The sequence below is a fragment of the Scleropages formosus genome, chromosome 6, assembly GCF_900964775.1.
Source record: "Scleropages formosus chromosome 6, fSclFor1.1, whole genome shotgun sequence".
Classification (NCBI taxonomy): Eukaryota; Metazoa; Chordata; class Actinopteri; order Osteoglossiformes; family Osteoglossidae; genus Scleropages; species Scleropages formosus.
In genome coordinates this window covers 29,394,083-29,415,077 of record NC_041811.1, presented here as the reverse complement: position 1 = coordinate 29,415,077, position 20,995 = coordinate 29,394,083, and the positions used below count along the sequence as shown (strand labels likewise).

Below are 20,995 nucleotides of genomic sequence, written 5' to 3'. Positions count from 1 at the left end.
TATTTATCTGACGATTTTCTCCAAAGCGACTTCCGATGAACTCTCTGTAGTGTTATCAGCCCACACACCATAAGTGGAAGACACTCTCTCTGTCACTCACACACTATGGGGGAACCCAAACAGCATGTCTTTGGAGTGTGGGAGGAAACCAGAGCACCCAGAAGGCTTACACTGCTAGATACACTACTTACACTGGGTCACTCATCCATACATCAGTGGAACACACACACTCTCTCTATCACTCACACACTATGGGTGAACATGAACAGAATGTCTTCACCATGGGAGGAAACCCACGCAGACACAGGGAGAACATGGAAACTCCACACAGACTGCGCAGGGATCAAACCCATGTCCTCTTGCACCACCCAGGTGCTGTGAGACAGCAGGGCTGTTCGCTGTGCCACTATGCTGCCATATAATAAATATAAACACATACAGGCCCTTCTATAGCAATTTAGCTGATTCTTTTCTCCAAAGCAACTTACAATTATTCACTCATTTAAACAGCTTAGTGAATGTTTTCTTTAACCATAGCAATTTTAGGATGAGTACATTGTTCAAGGGTACAACAGCTGGAAGTAGGACTCAAACTTTCAACCTTTGGCTTGAAAGGCAGCAACTCTAACCACTATGTGACCAGCAGCCGATTTAGAAGTTGTGTATGGACTTATAAAGTTGGTATGTGGACAGACTAGCTGTGTCAAATGATGCCACGCCATCCTCACACTCACCTACCACTCCCAATGGCCATGACGGAAAGTCAGTGTTGCCGAATGCACTCTGAAGAAAGCAGGCACATATCATGCTCATTTCTATTTACATAAGCAATGGAAATATCCTTTGAACAAAAAAAAAAAAACACAATGAAAGGTCCAAACTTACTTTAACAATCAATGGCAGAACTTCCAGTAAGTGTGATGGGCTACATGCCCTTCATTCCAGAATTTTCTCTGTGATCCCCTTATGTAACATGTCTTGAGACTGTCATCATCCTGTTCCAGACATCCTGGCTGACAAGACGTACAAAACGATTTCGGTTATATCACCTTATTACACGTAGACACCAGCATATGTACTGTTTTATAACTGTATGCTTAATTATGTGTTTTGAATAACAAAAAATGTTGTATTATCAACAATGTTAATTATATCTGACTTCCTCTTCTTTTCAGTTCTTCGTTGTAGGACATGATCAGATATTTGCAAACAGATCTTTTCATCTGGAGCAGTTATCTATTTATAATCTCACTTTACCACTACTCCTTTATTGTTTCCTAAAGTTATACTCAGAAATATAGTGGTTTGATATCCGAAACTTACGTGCAAATCAAAGACACTTAAGTCTTGGGACAAACAATGTACTAATATAAATTAGTATAGTGAGGTTTTAATAATGCTTTTTAAATGCTATGGAACTATTTCTTTGTGCTGTATTCTTAAATTGCAGTTATACAAAAGTTTATAAAGTGTTGATTCCATAACCTAAGGGTTGCAGGTTCAAACTCAAGAAGGAAATAACGGCAACGAATGTGTATCAGTAAATTGTGATTACACTCCTTAGAACGAGAACTAGAGCTACCTGAGAAACAGACACCTGTAGTGGCCCAGACCCAGTAGACCAATCCACCAGAGAGCCATGGGGTTACATAACTGGACACTAGTGGGAGGGGCTTAACAGGTAACGCCACATCTAAGTGGATCAGAGCCAAATATGGACCAGCAGGCAATGAACCGTAGACAAGGGAGAAGGAAATGGACACCTGTAAGACATAATTTACCGCTACAGCACTGCTGCAATTGTAGTGACAAAATACACATGTACGTGCATACATAGTCACATACACACGGAAACTTTTCCGGAGTTTGAAGATTTCAGCTCCAATTGCTGCTCATCGAGGTCTGTCTGCAGGTTTACCCCCTACCCTGTCCGTTTTACCAACAAGCCTCTCCCGCTCATGCAGACGGACAGGTGGCGCAAACTCACTTCAGCCACTGGCACTGGCGTTTATTATTGCGGGCAGCCGAACTAGTTAGTGGTTTACCATGTGCACGGGGCATAAGTGTATACTAATCGCTTTGACCCACGTGTCCTTTGTGGTTAAAACCGTTATGAGTTTTGCTGGACTGCCTGGTCTGTTTCTGGTTACATAAAACCCTTCATTGTTCTTGAGGCCTGTAAACCTTCACGTTTGCCATCGGGCAGGATTACCTCCCAGGATTTCTCCAACAGGATTAGCTGCAGATTTAAGCATCTTATTTGGTTACAAGAATTGAAAACAGTAAGGCTGATGGAGCGGTGAGTATAAAAACGTCCCCGGTAGAGAAGGAAAGCATCACAGTCCCCAGGGCATTGAGAGAAAGAAATTCTACACAACTCAGTCCTACCAGCCTCATCCAGTTAATCCAAAGACAGGTAAGGCTCAGGGATCAGGAGGGAGAGGTTTGAAAGAGCAAGGGAGTCTGGGGAGCAAATTCAGAATGACTCAGTATTGATTAATGATTAGCTACTGTCTTATGACCCCGGCAGTAGAAGGAGCTGAGATCAGACTCTTGAAGCCAGGATTTTGCTTGCCATCAGGTAGTTGTTAAAAAAGGGCACTTTTGACCAAAATACCAAAGGTTTTGGAGGCGATTATAATTGTGGTAACTTTTCTGGTGGTCTATAGTAACATATGCAGCTGTATAAATGTGATCATATGGATGAAAGTACAATGAAAGCTAAGTGACCGGGCTCATGGATTCGATCCTTCAGAGATGAGGATGGCATCTCTTTGACCGGACAATGCAAATGGAAACTTTTTCTCTTTTCCTTGCAGAATGGAGTGCTGCAGGTTTGCTCTGCTGGCTGTGCTGATCTCCTGCATTGAACAGTGCTTGTCCACCTCCTGTGTGGTGGACAGCTTTATGACCAAGCAAGACTTTGACCCCAAGAGAGTGAGTCCACTTGCAGTGCCACTTCTTTCCATGCTCCTCCATGAGCTTTAGGCTTGTCCACACTCTTCCGCTGCCTCAGGTTACTGCACATGGACAACTTCTTTCGTTAAATTATTTGACAGAGCCAAAGGAAACAGTCTTTTGCTGGCAATGAGGCATAATTAAACTTTAAAGAACAAAAACTTCTTCATGGACTTTTCATTACATCTACTCCCTCTCCTGTATTTACAGTATGCTGGGAAGTGGTATGCTCTCCAGAAGAAGGACCCTGAGGGCCTCTTCCTGCAGGACAACATTTCTGCCGAGTACACTGTCGAGGATGACGGCACAATGACCGCCTCGTCCAAGGGCCGCGTCACACTTTTTGGGTAAGTCGGCGATATCTTGTACCAAAGTTACCTGTTGGTGAAAAATACAAGGAAGCGAGTCAGATCAAGTGAATCAGCAGTACCCAAGGCCAGAGGGAACACAAGGTCTGTTCTGTACTGATGACTGAATAATGTAAGCACACACAATGCATACAGTGTGATCTTTCTAAGAAAGGGTGTTGGATTATGTCTGTCTCTAGGTTCTGGGTTGTGTGTGCTGATATGGCTGCCCAGTATTCTGTGCCTGACCCCTCCATCCCTAGCAAGATGTTCATGAACTACCAGGGTTTGGCCAGCTACCTGTCCAGTGGAGGTCTGTTCACAGTTCAACATCCCCGAACACAAACACAAAAACACAAACACACATCTACTTACAGGATCATACTGTCTAATACGAGCTGTTTCAATACCAGTCTGAAGAAACTGAGACTGGAGCAAATGTGTGGTCGTAGGACAGGCCGTCCTGTACCATACACCACCACGAGAATATTATTGACTTTTGTAACAGTAAACAGTCAGCTTACTAAGCCCTGCTGTTATTCAAGGTTTTTACTTCTATGTGGATTTCGAATTATGCAAACAGCAACACTAGTTGGGCACACCTCAGCACCATGACCATCGCTATACCGGCCAAAATACTAAAATACACAAAAATTATATCACTTCAAATAATTTGCTCTGTGTGAAGATCATGTGAAAGTTATCCATAGAAGGTTACTCAGTTTCAGCCCTCAAATTCTCTTCATTTTCTTGCACAGGCGACAACTACTGGGTGATTGACACCGACTATGACAACTATGCTATCACCTACGCCTGCCGCACGCTGAAGGAAGATGGGACCTGCGATGACGGCTATGCTCTGGTTTTCTCACGTAACCCCCGTGGGCTGCCGCCTGCCATTCAACGACTCGTTCGGCAGAAGCAGGAGGAGATTTGCATGGCAGGCCAGTTCGAACCCGTGCTGCAATCAGGTGAGAGCTCCACACAGCCGCATTGGTGTAGTCAGAGAAGAGCACGTGTTTGAGGTTCTCCCTGGAGTGACCAAACACCCTTATATGAAGTTAAAGTGTTGCCCTTCCTCAAGCCCAGCAATAACATGTTATAGTTAGAATACTAACCCTTGAGTCCCAGGGGTACAATTACATCCCTTGACTGAGAGGTGCCACCTTAGTAACAGACCTCATTATGCTGTGGGTCTACTCTGTTTTAGTCCTAGTTTAAAATAATTTATTCCATTCACTCTGTGAACTCAGTCCTATCTACCCCTACACTCTTCATCTGCCCCCAGGAGCCTGCTAGACCCTTGGTGCCAGATGGGTCACTGATGGGATAAGAGCTACATGGAGGAGATGGTTAGCTGGCTTGGTGATGCATGGCATGTGTGGGAAGTGAAGGATGACATGCCCATCTTCCACTGCTGTCCAGGGAACATCATGTGCTGTTACAAATGAGTGTGTGACAAATAAAGGTTTTTTAAACAAACCTTTGGAGAGCATCCCTGCTTTGTTAAGAAGGCTGAGTGTGTCTTTTGCATCATGATGACTGATATCCCTTATCTCACAGTTTTGGACACAGTGTACAGTGGTATTTGTACGATACTCCTGCATTTTCTTTACCAAACAGCTGAATTTGGACAGATGTCCTGCAAGCTTTCCACAAGCTCTATTTTATAAATAAGATGACCAAAGAGACAGATACACTTTCTGCCCACTAGTGATACGCAGTCAAGGGTATTAGTATTAAACCTAATTTTGTAGGAACATTCACAAAGACAAAATTTTAATATAATTCAATACCTGATAACATATAAGATAGGAAACATTTTGTTTTCAAATTAATGCTCTCATCCATGTGCTAAAACGTTATGTTCTGAGGAGTCTCTGCTTCTGAGCCGAGGCTGCTTTGCAATGTTTGGTTTTAAACAAACAAAAGGCCAAGCTAGGCATTCCTTCACATTACAAGTTGACAAAGCCCAGTTGTATGCAAATCAATGCCTGTCTATTTTAGCTCCGTAATCTCATGTACAGTGCAGTCAGTCAGCGAGGCCTCAGATACTCGAAGGGCAAGATTTTAGGCAAAGGTCTCCCAAAATCATTTTAGAAGAACAGAAAAAAAGCTATGCAACTTCCCCCTCTTGAGTCCTGTCACTCAGCATCAGTGCAGCCTATATCCAGGGTGACTAAGTTTGGATTCACATAGGCCTCATTGATTTGCGCTGGGGAGCCACCTTGTATCTTTGGACAGTCCAGAGGAATGAAGGACGAGAGGATGTACTGGTTCTACCCCCCACCACTCCCTTCCCCTCTTCATCTCAAGTTCTCCCATACACTGCAGCTATGTGAACTTGTGGAAGCATGGTGTACTAACCACTCCAAATGTCACCATCTACTTCAGTTGTTGATGGCAGCCTGAACGTGTGGGAGGATTACTACCTCAAAGTGTTCTGTGCAATAACAGGATCAAGACTAGAACGAAAAAAACCATTGAGCAGTGTCCCAGCAGCACCTTCTGAACAGTCAAGAAGGAAATAGAAACATTTTCCTGCTAATACCTTAAGGGGAACACAATTTAAACCGACTGACCTTTGTTATTGGTTCTTCCAGGAATCTTGCTTATAGTGACCTATCAGTCAGTCCACTGGTTGCAGTTAAACCACAAAAAATGCGTTGTAATCTGAAACAAGAAAGGAATTTTTAGGAAGATGAGAACAACTGACTTCCAGTCTGGTAGACACAATATGAGGTGATCACTTCACTAGATTCAAGCTCTGCTCATACGGGTTTTATAGTTATGTATACCGTCGATTTTTTACCGGAAAAACCAGAAAATCCAGTGCTGAGGATTTCCAAAAACAATTCCAGCAGCAGGTTTTGAACCTGTTTCCCAAAAACAAATTGACATGGAACCAGTGAAGTTCTAAAACATGCCTCCTATTGCTTCTCACGGCAGTGTCCCATCCAGAGTGTCTGATTTTCCACTGCCTGCAGAAATATCGCCTCAAACAGTTAGCACTGATCACGTAAACAGACTGAACGACTCAGTGCTGGCAACATTACTAGTCAGTCCATAAGAGCCAAGATAATTTGAAGTAAACATGACGAAATACATCCTCTATACCAAATGTAATAAACTCAATTCACTGGTCACTGAAGGGTCACTGGTTTGCAATTTAACTGCTATGCTTACAGTAGAAGAGCAGCCACTTCCTCAATATAGAACAAATTTTTTCCAAAAATTTAAAATAAGACATCAAAATGTAATAATATTGTTGGAAATGCACAAGCAGGTATGATAGGGCATATATAGGTAGATTTATTCTAGTATTTAGAAGTTTACAAGTAGTTTTTATTGTCATTCCTCCATACAGCTTGTGTACAGTGGAACAAAATGTTGTTTCTTCAGAGACCATGGTGCAAGACAGAACATAGTATAAAACAATGAATAATTAAATAAATAAATACACACGATAGGATGCGGGTATGGCTGTGAGCTGTAGGCAGTTGTGGAGTAGTGTAGTGCTGAGTTAACTGGTCAACGGAGCCAGCTGAGTGTTGGGAGGTAGCTGGGTGTTGAGAAGTCTAACTGCCTTAGGGAAGAAACTGTTGCTGAGTCTGCTAGTGGTGGCGCGGATGCTCCTGTACCTCCTGCCAGATGGCAACAGGTTGAAGAGTCCATGAGAGAGGTGAGAGGGGTCATCCACAATGCTGTTGGCCTTGCGGATGAGACGGTTTTTGTATATGGAGTCGATGGAGGGAACTCCGATGATCTTTTCAGCTAATATTTCCCTATATGTAATTCCATCCATTGTTCCATCAATTTTAACAAGATTCCCAGTCCCTGAAAAAAAGCCTCCCCACATCATGCTGCCACCACCATACTTCACTGTAGGGATGGAGTTTTTTGAGGCATCAACAGTGTTCAGTTTGCACCATACAGGTGGTCCCTGATTTACGATGGTTCAACTTACAATTTTTTTTTTACTTTACGATGGTGGGCTGGCAAGAGACATTCAGTAGAAACCGTAATTTAAATGCTGAATTTTGATTTTTTCCTGGGAAAGCAATATGCAGAGCAGTACTCTCTTGCGATGCTAGGCAGGGGCCTGCACCTCCCAGTCTGTCACACAGAGGTGTATGAAATGCATTTTCACCTTCCGATGAGTTTTGCAGAACATAACCCCCTTGTAAATCAGGGACCATCATACTGCTTTGAATTTTGACCAAAGAGCTCTATCTTGGTTTCTGACCATAGCACCTTTTACATTTATTTAACACTTTTCTCCAAGGCCACTTACACTTGTTTTACCCAACTGTGTAATGTTACTGAAGTAAATTAGGATAACTACTTTGATTGAGGGTACTACTGCTGGAGAGGGGATCAAACCTGCAACCTTCAGGGCCAAAGGTAACAGCTTTAGCCACTACACTGTCTGCCGTCTTATTCTCACATCCTCGCTAGGTCCCTCTTATGGATTGAACAAACTCCAGACATACCTTTTCATTGATAGTCTTCAATAATAGCTTGCTTCTTGCCACCCTCCCAAATAGGCCAGTGTTACAGAGAGCTTTTGACAATATACATTTACATTTATTCATTTAGCAGACGCTTTTGTCCAAAAAGACGTACATCTCAGCAAAAGTACAATTTATGGATTACATTAAATGAAGGAGACACAGCTGCAGACATGAAAGTCTCAAGCAAACCTAATTTGTTACCTACTACCCCTCTGTCAAACTCCTGAAGTTTGCAGACGACACCACACTCATCGGCCTCATCCGGGATGGCGACGAGTCTGCTTACAGACAGGAGGTCCAAGAGCTGGCCGTCTGGTGCAGTCATAACAACCTGGAGCTGAACACGTTCAAAACAGTGGAGATGATCGTAGACTTCAGGAGAAACACCTCAGCATTATCCCCACTCACCATCATGAACAGCACTGTGGCAACAGTGGATTCATTCAGGTTCCTGGGCACCACCATCTCACAGGACCTGAAGTGGGAGCCCCACATAGACTCCATTGTGAAGAAGGCCCAGCAGAGGTTGTACTTCCTTCGCCAGCTGAGGAAGTTCAACCTGCCACAGGAGCTACTGATGCAATTCTACTCCGCAGTCATCGAGTCCGTCCTCTGCACCTCTATAACTGTCTGGTTCGGCTCAGCTACGAAGTCAGACATCAGAAGGCTGCAGCGGATAGTTCGGACTGCTGGAAGAATCATCGGCACATCCCCCCCAGCTCTCCAAGAACTGCACTCGTCCAGAGTCAGTAAAAGGGCTGGCAAAATCATCCTAGACCCCTCACATCCAGGCCACTTCCTCTTCGAACCCTTGCCATCTGGCCGGCACTACAGAGCACTAAGCACCAGGACAGCCAGGCATAAGAAAAGTTTCTTTCCTCAGGCCATCTACTTCATGAACACCTAAATCTCTCCCCTAGAGAGTAAACCAGTGCAATACATAATGCTATTTTTATTTATATTTATAACTATTTATCACATCATATCTCTTACTCACACTCCCTTGCATTTGTATCTAGTGAATATTTTTGTATATTGGGTACTTTATATTTTTAAATATTTTTTATCCCTTGCTCACATACTCTATCTTCTCACCTGTCTTGTCACTGTCATTCTGTCTGTGCTGTGGTAGTTCCTGTCACCAAGAGAAATTCCTTGTATGTGCGAACATACTTGGCAATAAAGCTCGTTCTGATTCTGATTCTGATTCTACTTGCTGCACCGAGGTTCATTGTTCGAGTAGATGCATAAAACACAGGATAGACAAATCCCGATACCCTCCCACCAATGTTTTTTTTTTTTAAATATTATAAGATACACAAATAAGCAAGTACAATGCCAGAGTAGTGGCTGAATAAAGGTTGTATCTGGGGATGCTTATGGAGTTACGATGCGTGAACAGTTACACCATAAATGAGCTGGAAAGATCTTGGGCAAAGTGGATCTGGAAAAGGTGAGTTTTCAGACCCCTGTTGAATATAGACAGCGTTTCCGCAGTTCTGAGTGACAGGGGAAGGTCATTCCACCACAACGGACCCAGAACAGAGAACCTCCGAGCTTTACCTTTCGTGCGCGGGATCACCAAGAAAGCAGAACTAGACGAGCGAAGGGGCCTGGCTGGGGTGTAGCGGTTGATTAAGTCTTGTAAATAGCCGAGAGCAGTTCTATTGATGTATTTGTACACAGTAACCAGGGTTTTGAACATAATATAACTACCCAAGTTACTGAGGAGTATCATTTCAGGTGCATTTTTAGGTGGGGTGTAAGAGTACAAGAACACATTATTTTTTTCCCCATAATAAATAATGGGAAATTAGGTTTCAATATATAAATGCTCGGTATACGAACGGTTTTCAGGAATGAATTATGTTCATAAACCGAGGAATGCATGTATTCAATTATGTCCACATAAGAATGTGTCTTGTTTGGGAACAATTTGCCAGTTTGAGTTTTTGGAGCATAGTGTTTGAATACTTATGCAAGCACCACACTTTACTTTTACATTTAATTTTTAAGATCCGAGGACAAATAACTAATTTTGGCTTTCGAAATAAACTGAACAGCATGAACTAGATCTCAGTAAAAATAGTGATTGGGAGAACATTTGTACGTTCCTTTTGAAATCCAGAAAATGGTACTAACTTTCAACAGTGGTCTCCATACATTTAGAAAAATCCCCAGAAACAGACAATTCTGTGTATATTACATCTTTAGCTGAGGTTTTTCTCCAGTGCTACTTACAGCCTTACCCATGAAGTAGAGGGTGGGATTTGAACCTGCAGCCTCTAAGCCCAGAACACTACCTGCCACCCCAACAGTACTCCCCATGAAACCCATTCTGTGACTACTTTGCTGACTTGGAAGAATAATATGAAAAACACCAGGCCAGATTTATCACGTCCAGTGTAACGCGGGCAATGTTCACCCGTGACAGACACTTTCCAGGTTATGATCCCGATCTCGAAGTTCACAGGCCTTGTGTGTTGCGGTTCAGTGAAACCCTCAACACACTTCCAGGCAGATCATCCTGAACTTTGCAATTTGTAAAACCTGCAAACTGCTGAATGGCCCCTTCCCAGATCTCTGGGTTAGATGAGTCCAGTCTTTATTTCTGTTTACGGTTAATGAGTGAAGTTTACCAGTGTGAGGCAGCTCATGCAAGTCATCACCCACTATTTCCCAATATTCCAACCGCACGAAATTCTCTGTCTGAGGTTACAAAAAACCAACCTGTCCACGACTGTAAATGCAGTGCATCGTGGAAGTCCTACAGCGTTTAGAAAGCAGTCTGAATGAATTGTAATTTAGTGAACTTTTAACCATTGATTTATTCTTTCTTAAACACACAAAACCGTCGGCCCTGAATAACATGAAAGCTTTGCTTTGAATTGGTCCTTGCGCATTCTTTTTAGAAATAGAGCTGAAGTGTATCTAATCACGATTTACTGTCAGGGCAGACTGAGATCCGTGGCGATTGCTGCTATCCAAGGGCAATCTCAGCGGTGTCAAGGTAGCCAGTAATGCAATGTTACCCAGATTTATTAAGAAGGTGCCGCCAGGAAAGCGCACTCCGCATACACCGATGAAAACACACACGTGGTATCCTCGGTTATTTCTTTTTGAGATGCAAATGAGCACAATGAAAGCAGAGTCACTAACTGTCCGCGTTTGCGCACATGCAGTTGTGAGTTGGTCGCGCACAAAGAGAGCTGTGTTCCCCGAGCGCTAGGCGGCCCACACAGCAGCCTCCCCGGAGGGACGCTCACGCGGCGTGAGAGCGCATCCGTCTCCACGGCGACGGCAGGCAGCAGTCCTCGTGCCCTCGCGCTCTCCCTGATTGGCCGGCGAGGCGCGCGCGCGAGACGAGGGAAGTCTGCCCGTCTTCCGGCGGCGCGCGCAGGAGCCGCGTGCCTCTTCAGCACACACACAGGTAGCTCCGCTCCGCCGCGACAGCCCGCAGGCCAGGCGGCATGGCTGAGGACCGCGCCCCAGATGCTCCAAGCTCCGCGGCGAAGGGTGAGGCTGGCTCCTAACTCGCGGTGCCGGGCGCAGGAACAGGCCTCACGACACACAAAGAGCGCCTGCGCCCCCCCCCCCCCTGGGCGTCACATGATGATTTAGCGGCGAGACTCGAGGATCGTCGATCGAACTCGCAGCCTTCGCACCGGAAACGAGCGCGCGACTCCCGTTTGCACGCGCTTCCCTCCAAAGCGACGTACACAGATATTCAACTCGGTGTTCATGTTACACTCTCTCCACATTTTTTAAATATTTCTGGACGCCTTCAGGTAACTGCAGCTCTGCAGCTGCGGCGAAGCGAATAAACTAAGTTAAAAAGGCACCGTAATGATCCAGCACCCCGAGGAAGTTTGTTGGCCAATGAAATTATTAGTGTATACCAATAAAAATACAGAATACAAAATGCAAAATACCACACGGTACAAGACAAACAAAGTACTCGTGCTGTTCGTTAAGAGCGCGCTACCTACTGACACAAGTGTGCATTTGCCGAGTGTCATGATGATGATGGCACACGTCAGGTCAGGCGTGTAGTGTAGCATTAGAGGTTCCGGAATAATCCGTCCTCCTGACATCACCTTCTGGCCCTAAGTGAGGTTTTACCAAGATTGTGCGTGGTGGCATTTACGCAGGGAAGACCGTAAGAAGTAGTCCTAGTTTATCCCTCGCAGACAAGCAGTTTGAAGCGATGCTGGCTGAGCTCAGAGGCGCTGCTGCGTTCGTTCGCACGGCACGTGTGCTGAAGCCGGAAACCGCTGGCACCCGCGCAGCTTTGCCCTCTCTGTACCCTTTTAGTGGTCGGCGAGCGCTCGTCTGGAGGACAGCCTGAGGACAAGAAGCCTTCTCTTCGTTCCAAGTCATCTTTCAGTCAGCGGCCTTCGCTTTGCAGTGCGCGTCAGGCCCGCGCGAGCGGTGCTTTGAGGCGAAGCCGATGTCCGCGTCCTGCTGTGGCCGGACCGCAAGGCAAGGCTTCGCCTCGTTCGACCGGTTCTGCTCCCAAAGGCTGCCGGTGACCTGATCTGAGGAGACACTTGCATTCGTGGAATGGTTTGTTATCCACATCATTCATAAGCATCCTTATCTTCATCTTGCATCCTGCACTGTGTGCGATTGCTCGTGGAGTGAATTTGTAATGGTCCGCTCTGGACCGAGAGCGGACAGATTGCGCCGAGGCCTTCGCCGAAACATCAGCGCGGCTCCTCTGACCTGCGTGTGTCCGGTGGGTTGCCGTTAATGCACGTTCCTTCTACAGGACCCTGTTGCTTTCAACGGAAGTGTGGTGCAGCGTTCCAAGGAGCTGCGTGGAACGCGTTTGCATTGCCCACATATTCCTTTGTGTTGCATGAGAAGAATAACAATAAAGAGGCCAACAAATGAACAAATTCCTTAATTTGCAGTATACTTTTTGTATCGGTAGTACTGATCCGGTTGTTTTGAGGTAGCACTTTTAGATGTCACATTGTAAACTCCTCACACCAAGACAAGTTTGGCCCAACTTTGTTTCTTGACAAGGTTCATCATTGTCCAGAAGTTGTACTGATAACACAGAAGTCTCTGTCTGCCTGGCTTGGCCATAGTAGCCAAGTGTAAACACAGAGAGAGCCACCCTTGTGACTTCTTTAGTAAAGCAATGTGTTACGATATGTTAGGGCTGATTGGGGGAAAATGTCATTGGTCACGTGCGAAGATCAGATAAATCAGAGAATGTAAGTTTACATACAGCTACAGTGGTTCTTCTTGAAACATTAAGAAACAATGGGAAGGGTACCGAAGCTTGATTAAAGGTAAGCCGGTATTTGTAGTTTGCGTTATATGGCCATTTTATATCACACACCTCATTTAAATGAGAAAGCAGCTAAAATGAAATAGGGAAAATGGTTATTTGTAGAGTCCGTTAAAAAAGTTATTCTTCACGGCAAATTTGTGTGCCACTCTCCTCCTCAATTGGGTCTTGTGACAAGTTTCATGCTTTGTTTAAAAGTCAGTCACTGTAAGGGGGACAAGCGAGTGAGGATGATTAAACTTCCTTGCCCAGAGGGTTCCTTAAGCTCAGTGGCTCAGTACTAAGTGAAAGAAGTTTATGATGGAGTTCATCACCCTTGTGACTCCTTAGCGGAATTACATTAACATGTCATTAATAGCTGCATTCAGTACAGTGATCTTGTCAGAAAGTTGGTTAATTGCCATGGTGCCTGAGCTTAAACAGTCATGTTTGTGTGACGTCTTGGCTGCGAGGTTAGAATTGTGTATCTTAAAAATCACCCCATGCAGTATGTTTTTGATTTCCATATTTGGATGTATTTTTGACGATTTATAATATGAAAATGCAGACCGGATGAGTACTATCATTTAATTTGAAGTTGATCTCTTTATGCTTCCTTGTGATCAAGAACTAAAAGCACTACTTCAGACTGGCTTGTCTAGCTGAGATCATATCCAGCCCTTGGGAAATGGAAAACGAGTCAAAAAGAAGTTATTGGCTTGTAGGGCATAATTATCAAGCATCATTATTACAGCACCTAAGTTAGACCCCTGTAAAAATTTGTGGAGATAATGTAGTTTGCCTAAGCTGAGACCACCAGGTTGTTAGGTAAGGGCAGTTACAGGGCTGAAAGGTGGCGTCAAGTAGCTGGAAGTCATGTGGTTTATTTTAGCCCTTCCTTTGGTGTGGTTTTTATTTTTGATGTCTTCAGGAAATGTAAAACTCTGGGGATCCAGGTCATGCCCGACCAGCAATCTTCCCCCCCCCCCGTAAAAGATAAGTGCTGGTAGTCGGTGAACGACTTGCTCCCCTCGCCCTATTGTCCTGATCCAGTCCAGATTGCATGAGGGATGACCACACAATGTTCCTATAATGTTTAACCAAAAAAGAAGTTATATAAAAAGAAAAAAAAAAAAAACACAGAGACCTTACAGAGTTGCCCTCCCCTGGCCTGAGAAGCCTATCTGGAAGGGTCGGGATAGGAGGTGGGTGGACCTTCCTTTTCACCAGCGTTACTTATGGCTGGGACACGGCTCACTTCAAAACAGAGTGAAAGAATCGGTGAAGGAGACTGTGAGAGAGAGAAAGGGTGACTCACAACTTAAGGGTGTTTGGTTAAGTGCATAAGAGACAGTGGAAGTTAAAGGAAGATAGAACACACTTGTGTGTTTGAGTGTGTAATGTAAGAGACAGCATATGAGACAGGAGAACGTGTGTCCATCTGCATTAGTGCATATGTCGGGTTTGGTGTACTGGCACGCTACGACGGGCCCTTTCTGACACAGTGCCTGCCTCTGTCTGGACACTGTAAGAGCATCGGAGCCAGTGTGTTCCCCCCACCAGAAGGCCTTTTATTCCTCAGTGACATTTGCATGAATATGAGGTAAGGATGCTCCATACCGGTATGTGTGTAGACACTGCTGAAGGTCAGTGCCATTTGGTGGCATCAAAACATGGTGCTTTACGTATCAAGACTGGGATTTATGTGCTGTATTTTGATAAACCTTGTGCCTCTAGTAAAAGCCACATTATGTACGGGATAAGTGGGTAAGTCTTTTGAATGAACAGTCAGCATTGTTCTTATGCCACAGTATGGGCTATGCTGAAACTGAGACTCTGTTTGAAATTCTTGTGCTGGTGAATGCATAAGACTGTTGCCAAATCATAATTATAGTTGTAGGCTTCAAAGCAGTGAAATTTTGTTAAAATTCTTTAAAATGTAAAGGTCCCCTTCTATCAGAATATCAGAACGAGCTTTATTGCCAAGTATGTTCACACATACAAGGAATTTGTCTTGGTGACAGGAACTACCACAGCACAGTGACAAGACAGGTGAGAAGATAGAGTATGTGAACAAGGGATAAAAAATATTTAAAAATATAAAGTACTCAATATACAAAAAGCACACTTCTGAGTATGCTATGTGTTCATTAGTTAACCTAAGTAGAAGATATGAGTGTGTAAACTTCTCTTCATGCTTCATGGTCCCAACATGTTTTGTTGTAGATTTCTTGGTTCATTTAAAGGATGTGTAACTAAACTGAGTGAGAGCCGTGTGTTTCGATCATGGGTTAAAGCTAGAATTTGTCAGTCTTGTGATGACAGTGACACAGTTGAGACTGATTTTTCACGAATGATACATCATTGTACCACTGTTTTTAGTGTTACAAATATTTGTGAGCTTCTGATAATATCTAAATAAATCTGAATGCCTGGATCATCACACATTCCAGGAAATGCAAGGTCAGTTCATAAAATTAGGGCTCACTTGTCAATGTATGCTTCACTGTTTTCATGGTTAGCAACGCTCACATTTATTATTTAGTAATCATGGGGTTCTGAGCTTTATGAGCTGTGGCTTTATTTTCTATGTTTACACTGGGATTTAATGGATGACTTTGGCCAATGGGTGCCTTTGCTGATGATACTGAAGTCCCCTAAAAGAAGAGTTGCTACAGACATGAGGTATATACCTGGCTGCAATGGGCTCCATAAATCTTTTAAAGTCACATGCTCTGGTTCCTCATCAGGCGGCATTTAGAGGGCTGTTTGCTATGAGTAGCTTGGTCATACATTTTCTTCTGTCCCTCAGTGAGTGAAGGCAGACAAAGAAGATGAAAAAATCAAATAACCAAGGGATGAAGGGAAATGGTGCAATCAATCAAAATTTCAGATATTTTAATAGTGCAGTTAATGCTGATGCCATGAAGCTTCTGGGCTGTGATTAGGGATCTGGGTTCGAATCAAGCTCTGCATGTTCTTCTTGCCCATGTGGGTTTCCTACCAGAGTCCAAAGATGTGCCTAGCACGAGGCAACAGTGTACCACTTCTGTACCATCCCCTACCATGAAAATGATACAAGCGGTCGTCAAAAGTAGGCTTTGACTGGATGTCACTGCATTTATCTTAGTAAGGCACTTAAAAGTCAAGAAAAATGTATTGGCAAAGTGTGTCTTTGCAGTGGGCAAAAATTTTTGTGTACAGTGTGTGCAATGTCTTTATAGTCACTAGTTAAAGCACTTCCTCACATATTTATGAATTGTTTCCATTAGTTATATGTCAGTATGAAACTGAACTTCAGTTCAATGAAAATGTCCAGGCTTCCTAAGGATTACTAAGGTTATATAGCCACTCTGAATTTGGCTTTTGGAATTCTGGGAGGCTGTATCATTAAGTTCTGCTCTCCTACAACTTAGTGAAAAATGTACCCCATTAGGTTGTTCCCATTAAAGACCAGAACCTTAATTTAAATGTTTAACTTGTGTCTTCTTTTAGGAGCGAGGGTGACGATTGCTCGCAACCAAATGTCATGGCGGACCACAAGTGGGCTGAAGTGGGCCATCTACAACGCAGGGTCCGGGGGAGCCCTGACATGAGGCAAGCAATCAGGACCAGGATGAAAAAAAGTGTCTCCTGTTCGGTGGCCCGGCTAAAGGAGGCCCTGACAGGCTTCTTCCCTGTGTTGCTCTGGCTACCTAAGTATAAGCTGAAGGAGTATGTCTGGGGCGACGTCATGTCTGGACTCATTGTGGGTATCATCCTAGTCCCACAGGCAATTGCCTACTGTCTGTTGGCCGGCTTAGAGCCTATTTATGGCCTCTACACCTCCTTCTATGCCAACATCATCTACTTCCTCATGGGTACCTCCAAGCATGTATCTGTGGGCATATTTAGCCTCATGAGCCTGATGGTGGGGCAAGTTGTGGACAGGGAAGTCTTCCTAGCAGGCTTCGACATGGGTGATGACAACAAGTTAGATCCAGCGGCCCTAGGTGATGAGTGGAATGAAACTAGTACACCCATCTTGAGTACCATCAACATGACCTTAGGTGTCTACGAATTGGAGTGTGGAAAGGAATGCTACGCTATCAGTGTTGCAGCAGCTTTGACCTTCCTGGCTGGAGTTTACCAGGTAGCACGATTCAGTGGTTTTGCAGTTACTGTTACTAAGTCTTCCTGTAATTTCTTAGAGAGAACAATCTAAATGAAGTTTTAGTGACAGCAGAACTCTTGTTTTCTCTTGTTGCAGGTTCTCATGGCCTTGTTACGACTGGGCTTTGTCTCAGTGTACCTCTCTGCTCCAATGCTTGATGGTTTTGCCACAGGTGCCTCAGTTACCATCCTTACTGTCCAGGCCAAGTACCTCCTTGGGCTTAAGATCCCACGTCACCAAGGTTGTGGTACCGTGATTGTTACCTGGATCAACATTTTTAAGGCCATACACAAAACTAATTTCTGTGACATGATCACCAGCACCATCTGCATTGCTGTGTTAGTAAGTGGGAAGGAGCTCCAGGATCGTTTCAAAGACCGTCTGAAGATCCCACTGCCTACAGAGCTTGTGGTTGTGGCGGTAGCCACTTTGGTTTCCCACTTTGCCGATCTCAATGGACAGTACAGCTCCAGCATCTCAGGGGCCATCCCGACAGGTTTCATCCCCCCAAAGGTCCCAAGCGTTGAGCTGATGCCAAGGGTGGCCTTAGACGCTATCCCTCTTGCTGTTATCAGCTTCGCCTTCACTGTCTCACTCTCGGAGATGTTTGCAAAGAAGAATGGCTACACGGTTCGACCTAACCAAGAGATGATGGCCATTGGTTTCTGCAACATCATTCCATCCTTTTTCCACTGCTTCACGACCAGTGCTGCCCTAGCGAAGACCATGGTGAAGGATTCAACTGGTTGTCAGACACAGGTGTCTAGTGTGGTAAGCGCCTTTGTGGTCCTCCTGATCTTGCTTGTTTTTGCTCCGTTCTTCTATGCCCTGCAAAAATGTGTCCTGGCCTGTATCATCATTGTCAGCCTACGAGGTGCTCTGCGCAAGTTCTGTGATGTGCCCAGGCAATGGCGTATCAACAAGGTGGACTGTATTGTCTGGATGGTCACCATGAGTGCCTCAGCCTTACTGAGTGTGGAGCTTGGGCTGCTGGTTGGAGTAGTATTTTCCATGCTGTGTGTGGTGTTCCAGACACAGAAACCCAAGGTAGCTTTGATGGGTCAGATCCAGGGCTCTAACCATTACGAGGACATTGAGGAGTACAATGACCTCTTGACTGTGCCCAAAGTGAGAATTGTCCGGTTCCAGGCTCCACTCTACTATGCTAACAAAGACTACTTCCTGACATCACTGTACAAGGCAGTGGATCTGGAACCTGTCATTGAGATCAGTAAGATGAAGAAAGCTGAGAAGAAGGCCAAAATGTTGGCTGCCAAAAAGACTGGGGAGACTAGCCCTGAGAGGACCAATGGTGATGTGACTGCTGGCCTAGTCTCCAGAGAACTTGATTTCCACACACTTATCTTGGACTGCTCTTCCATGCCCTTCATTGATACCACCGGGATGGTCACCCTAAAGGGGCTTGTCAAGGACTATGGAGAAGTGGGTGTCAGAGTGGTGCTGGCATGCTGCCAGCCTTCTGTGATCGATGCACTGAAACGTGGCTCTTTCTTTGGTGTGGCTGACAAAGATATCCACACTCTATTTTTTCACACTGTGCACAGTGCAGTCCTCTTTGCCCAGGACAAGGCTGGGGATAGGGACTCTGAAGTGTAAAGCCAAACCCTGTCAGGTCACAGTGTGAGTCACGGCATAAAAGCTTTTGATGCAAGAGAAGACTCATGGAGAAAACTGCTAATCGTTTATAGGACAGAAATAATCCTCCTTGTCGAAAGTCTCAAAGTCCATTTGGCTTGTTTTGTAATAAGAAAAATGCTTACAATAAGTTATTTTTCTTAATATCTATTTGCGTGGGAAAAAATGATTTTATGAATCTGAATAATAAAAAAATGGTTTTCGTGATGCATAAGGACCTCCCAACTGCTAGTTAGTGAAAAAGCTCTTTAGTACAGAATTGGCTACCAAAATTTGGAGTTTATCATTAATTGATTGTGACAGGGACAATCGGTGAAAAAATGTCTTTCCACCGTGAGACTTCAGTATTTTGGATGCCTGCTACAATGTGGCTCCGTTGGTTGCTATCACACAGGTCACCGTTTAGTGACTTAAGTTCGGCATTGCTCGTGTCGGGGCCCACATCTCCTGCACAGCCCCATGCAGTTTGCAGGGTTAAAAAGAAGCGGCGCTAGGAGAGATCAATCAGATAATGTGTGCTACCCTTCATCTCCGGTAGTTGTGTAGACATCACATATACTAGCTCAGTCTGATGTGAAAAGAACTGGAAAGACTAACAAATGGAGAAAACGTTGAAAACCAGAAGCAAAAAGCGTTATAGCTTCCTGCGAAATTTTATTAATTGGTTATTGGGGCTGGGTCCACTATAACCTTTAGAGAGAAAGCATTGCTTGTTGTTGGCGAGACACCAGGAGAAGCACTGGAAAACCTCAACAGACAGGCCCTACACATGCGCACAGGTATTACCAACCCCACACACACACACACACACTTGTGTTGCTGTAGCTAGCTGATGTACACTCTGAGCTCAGTGTGGTGCCTTCATGCTTCACTTGATGCTAAAACAGCAGGAGGGTAATTTTGTAAATCATGACTTGCACTAGTTCAGATTAACTTGGATTAGATGGTCATTTGTTGCCATTATTTGCTATAGAAAAGCTGTGACATCTGATTCTGACGCCATCGATGTAAGTTAAGGTAAATCTCAGTTTTACATGGTTTTAAGTGTACCACATAATTACTGTCTGTGATGACTGAAGCTGCTGTCTTGAAAAAGTACACCGATTTGGAGCAAGATCAGAGAATGAATGAGTACAAAATTTGCAGCACTATATTAAATCAATTAAAGTAATATTTAAAATCTTGGTTCATTCTTACTACTGGTGTGTTTTGTTTTTAATGCTAGTATGTTCAGAGTAAATCCTCATGAAACTGTGTAGAATTCTATATTATATTTTAATCTCATGTTTCTTTGATATTTAAATTAATTTGTAAAACTAATTTCTGATGATAAAATCCACCTATGCATTAAGTGCCTATTGTGAAAGCGAATGTTTCATTAAATGAGCTGCCCAAGCCCTAGTGACATTCAGAAAGATCCTGTAACATTTCTAAAAATCATGTCATGTATTTAAGTGTAGAATCCTCAAATAAAGTAACCCGAACAATAAAGATAACGGATTGAAGATGTTTTTTAAAAAAAAAATCCAGCGTGTTTAGTGTTTTTTTTTTTCTTTCTTTCTTTCTTTCTTTTTAAACTTTGTACCAGCTAACAAAGGACGTTTATCGATCAGAACTTGTCCGCGTCTCCAAAGGCATTCTTTGCACCTTTTGCAACAATGTAAAACACAACATAAACATGACTCTACACTTGCAGAGTTTAATTATTCACGCGGACACTTCCTCGGGTCAGTGCGCCTCTCGGAGCGGGAAGGTCAACAATCAACTCGGCGGTCCGACCTACTGGACACCGCCGGCGTGGTAAACACGTTGATATATAGTCTTTGGAACATGGTACACGTGAAAGTTGACGACAGGTACGAGATCACAGCACCGCTGTGTCACTCACTGTCACCACAATTCCGAGATGTATCACGATGATCGGCTTTCATCCCTATCTCCTGCAACGACCACTGTAGTACAGAAATATGTATCGCTGTCCGGCAGTTTATCTTGATATACTCTTATACAACATTTTTACTGATTTATTACGGAAAAACTTAATATTCCAGCCAGGTGTACGCCGGAGCGTCATCGAGGAGCCTCG

The 20,995-nt window shown here is 44.1% G+C and overlaps 2 protein-coding genes across 2 annotated transcripts; both read left to right on the top strand.

The window, feature by feature from the left end:
- Positions 1-2,820: 2,820 nt before the first annotated feature.
- Positions 2,821-4,604, top strand: rbp4l (retinol binding protein 4, like). The gene is made up of 5 exons (XM_018750103.1): positions 2,821-2,937; positions 3,169-3,305; positions 3,506-3,618; positions 4,064-4,276; positions 4,594-4,604. Exons 1-5 carry the CDS (start codon positions 2,821-2,823, stop codon positions 4,602-4,604), a joined length of 591 nt encoding a protein of 196 aa, XP_018605619.1.
- Positions 4,605-10,682: 6,078 nt separating this feature from the next.
- Positions 10,683-20,386, top strand: slc26a1 (solute carrier family 26 member 1). Its single transcript, XM_029252658.1, has 3 exons — positions 10,683-11,335; positions 16,596-17,232; positions 17,350-20,386. Exons 2-3 carry the CDS (start codon positions 16,630-16,632, stop codon positions 18,868-18,870), a joined length of 2,124 nt encoding a protein of 707 aa, XP_029108491.1. The 5' UTR covers positions 10,683-11,335; positions 16,596-16,629; the 3' UTR covers positions 18,871-20,386.
- Positions 20,387-20,995: the final 609 nt, after the last annotated feature.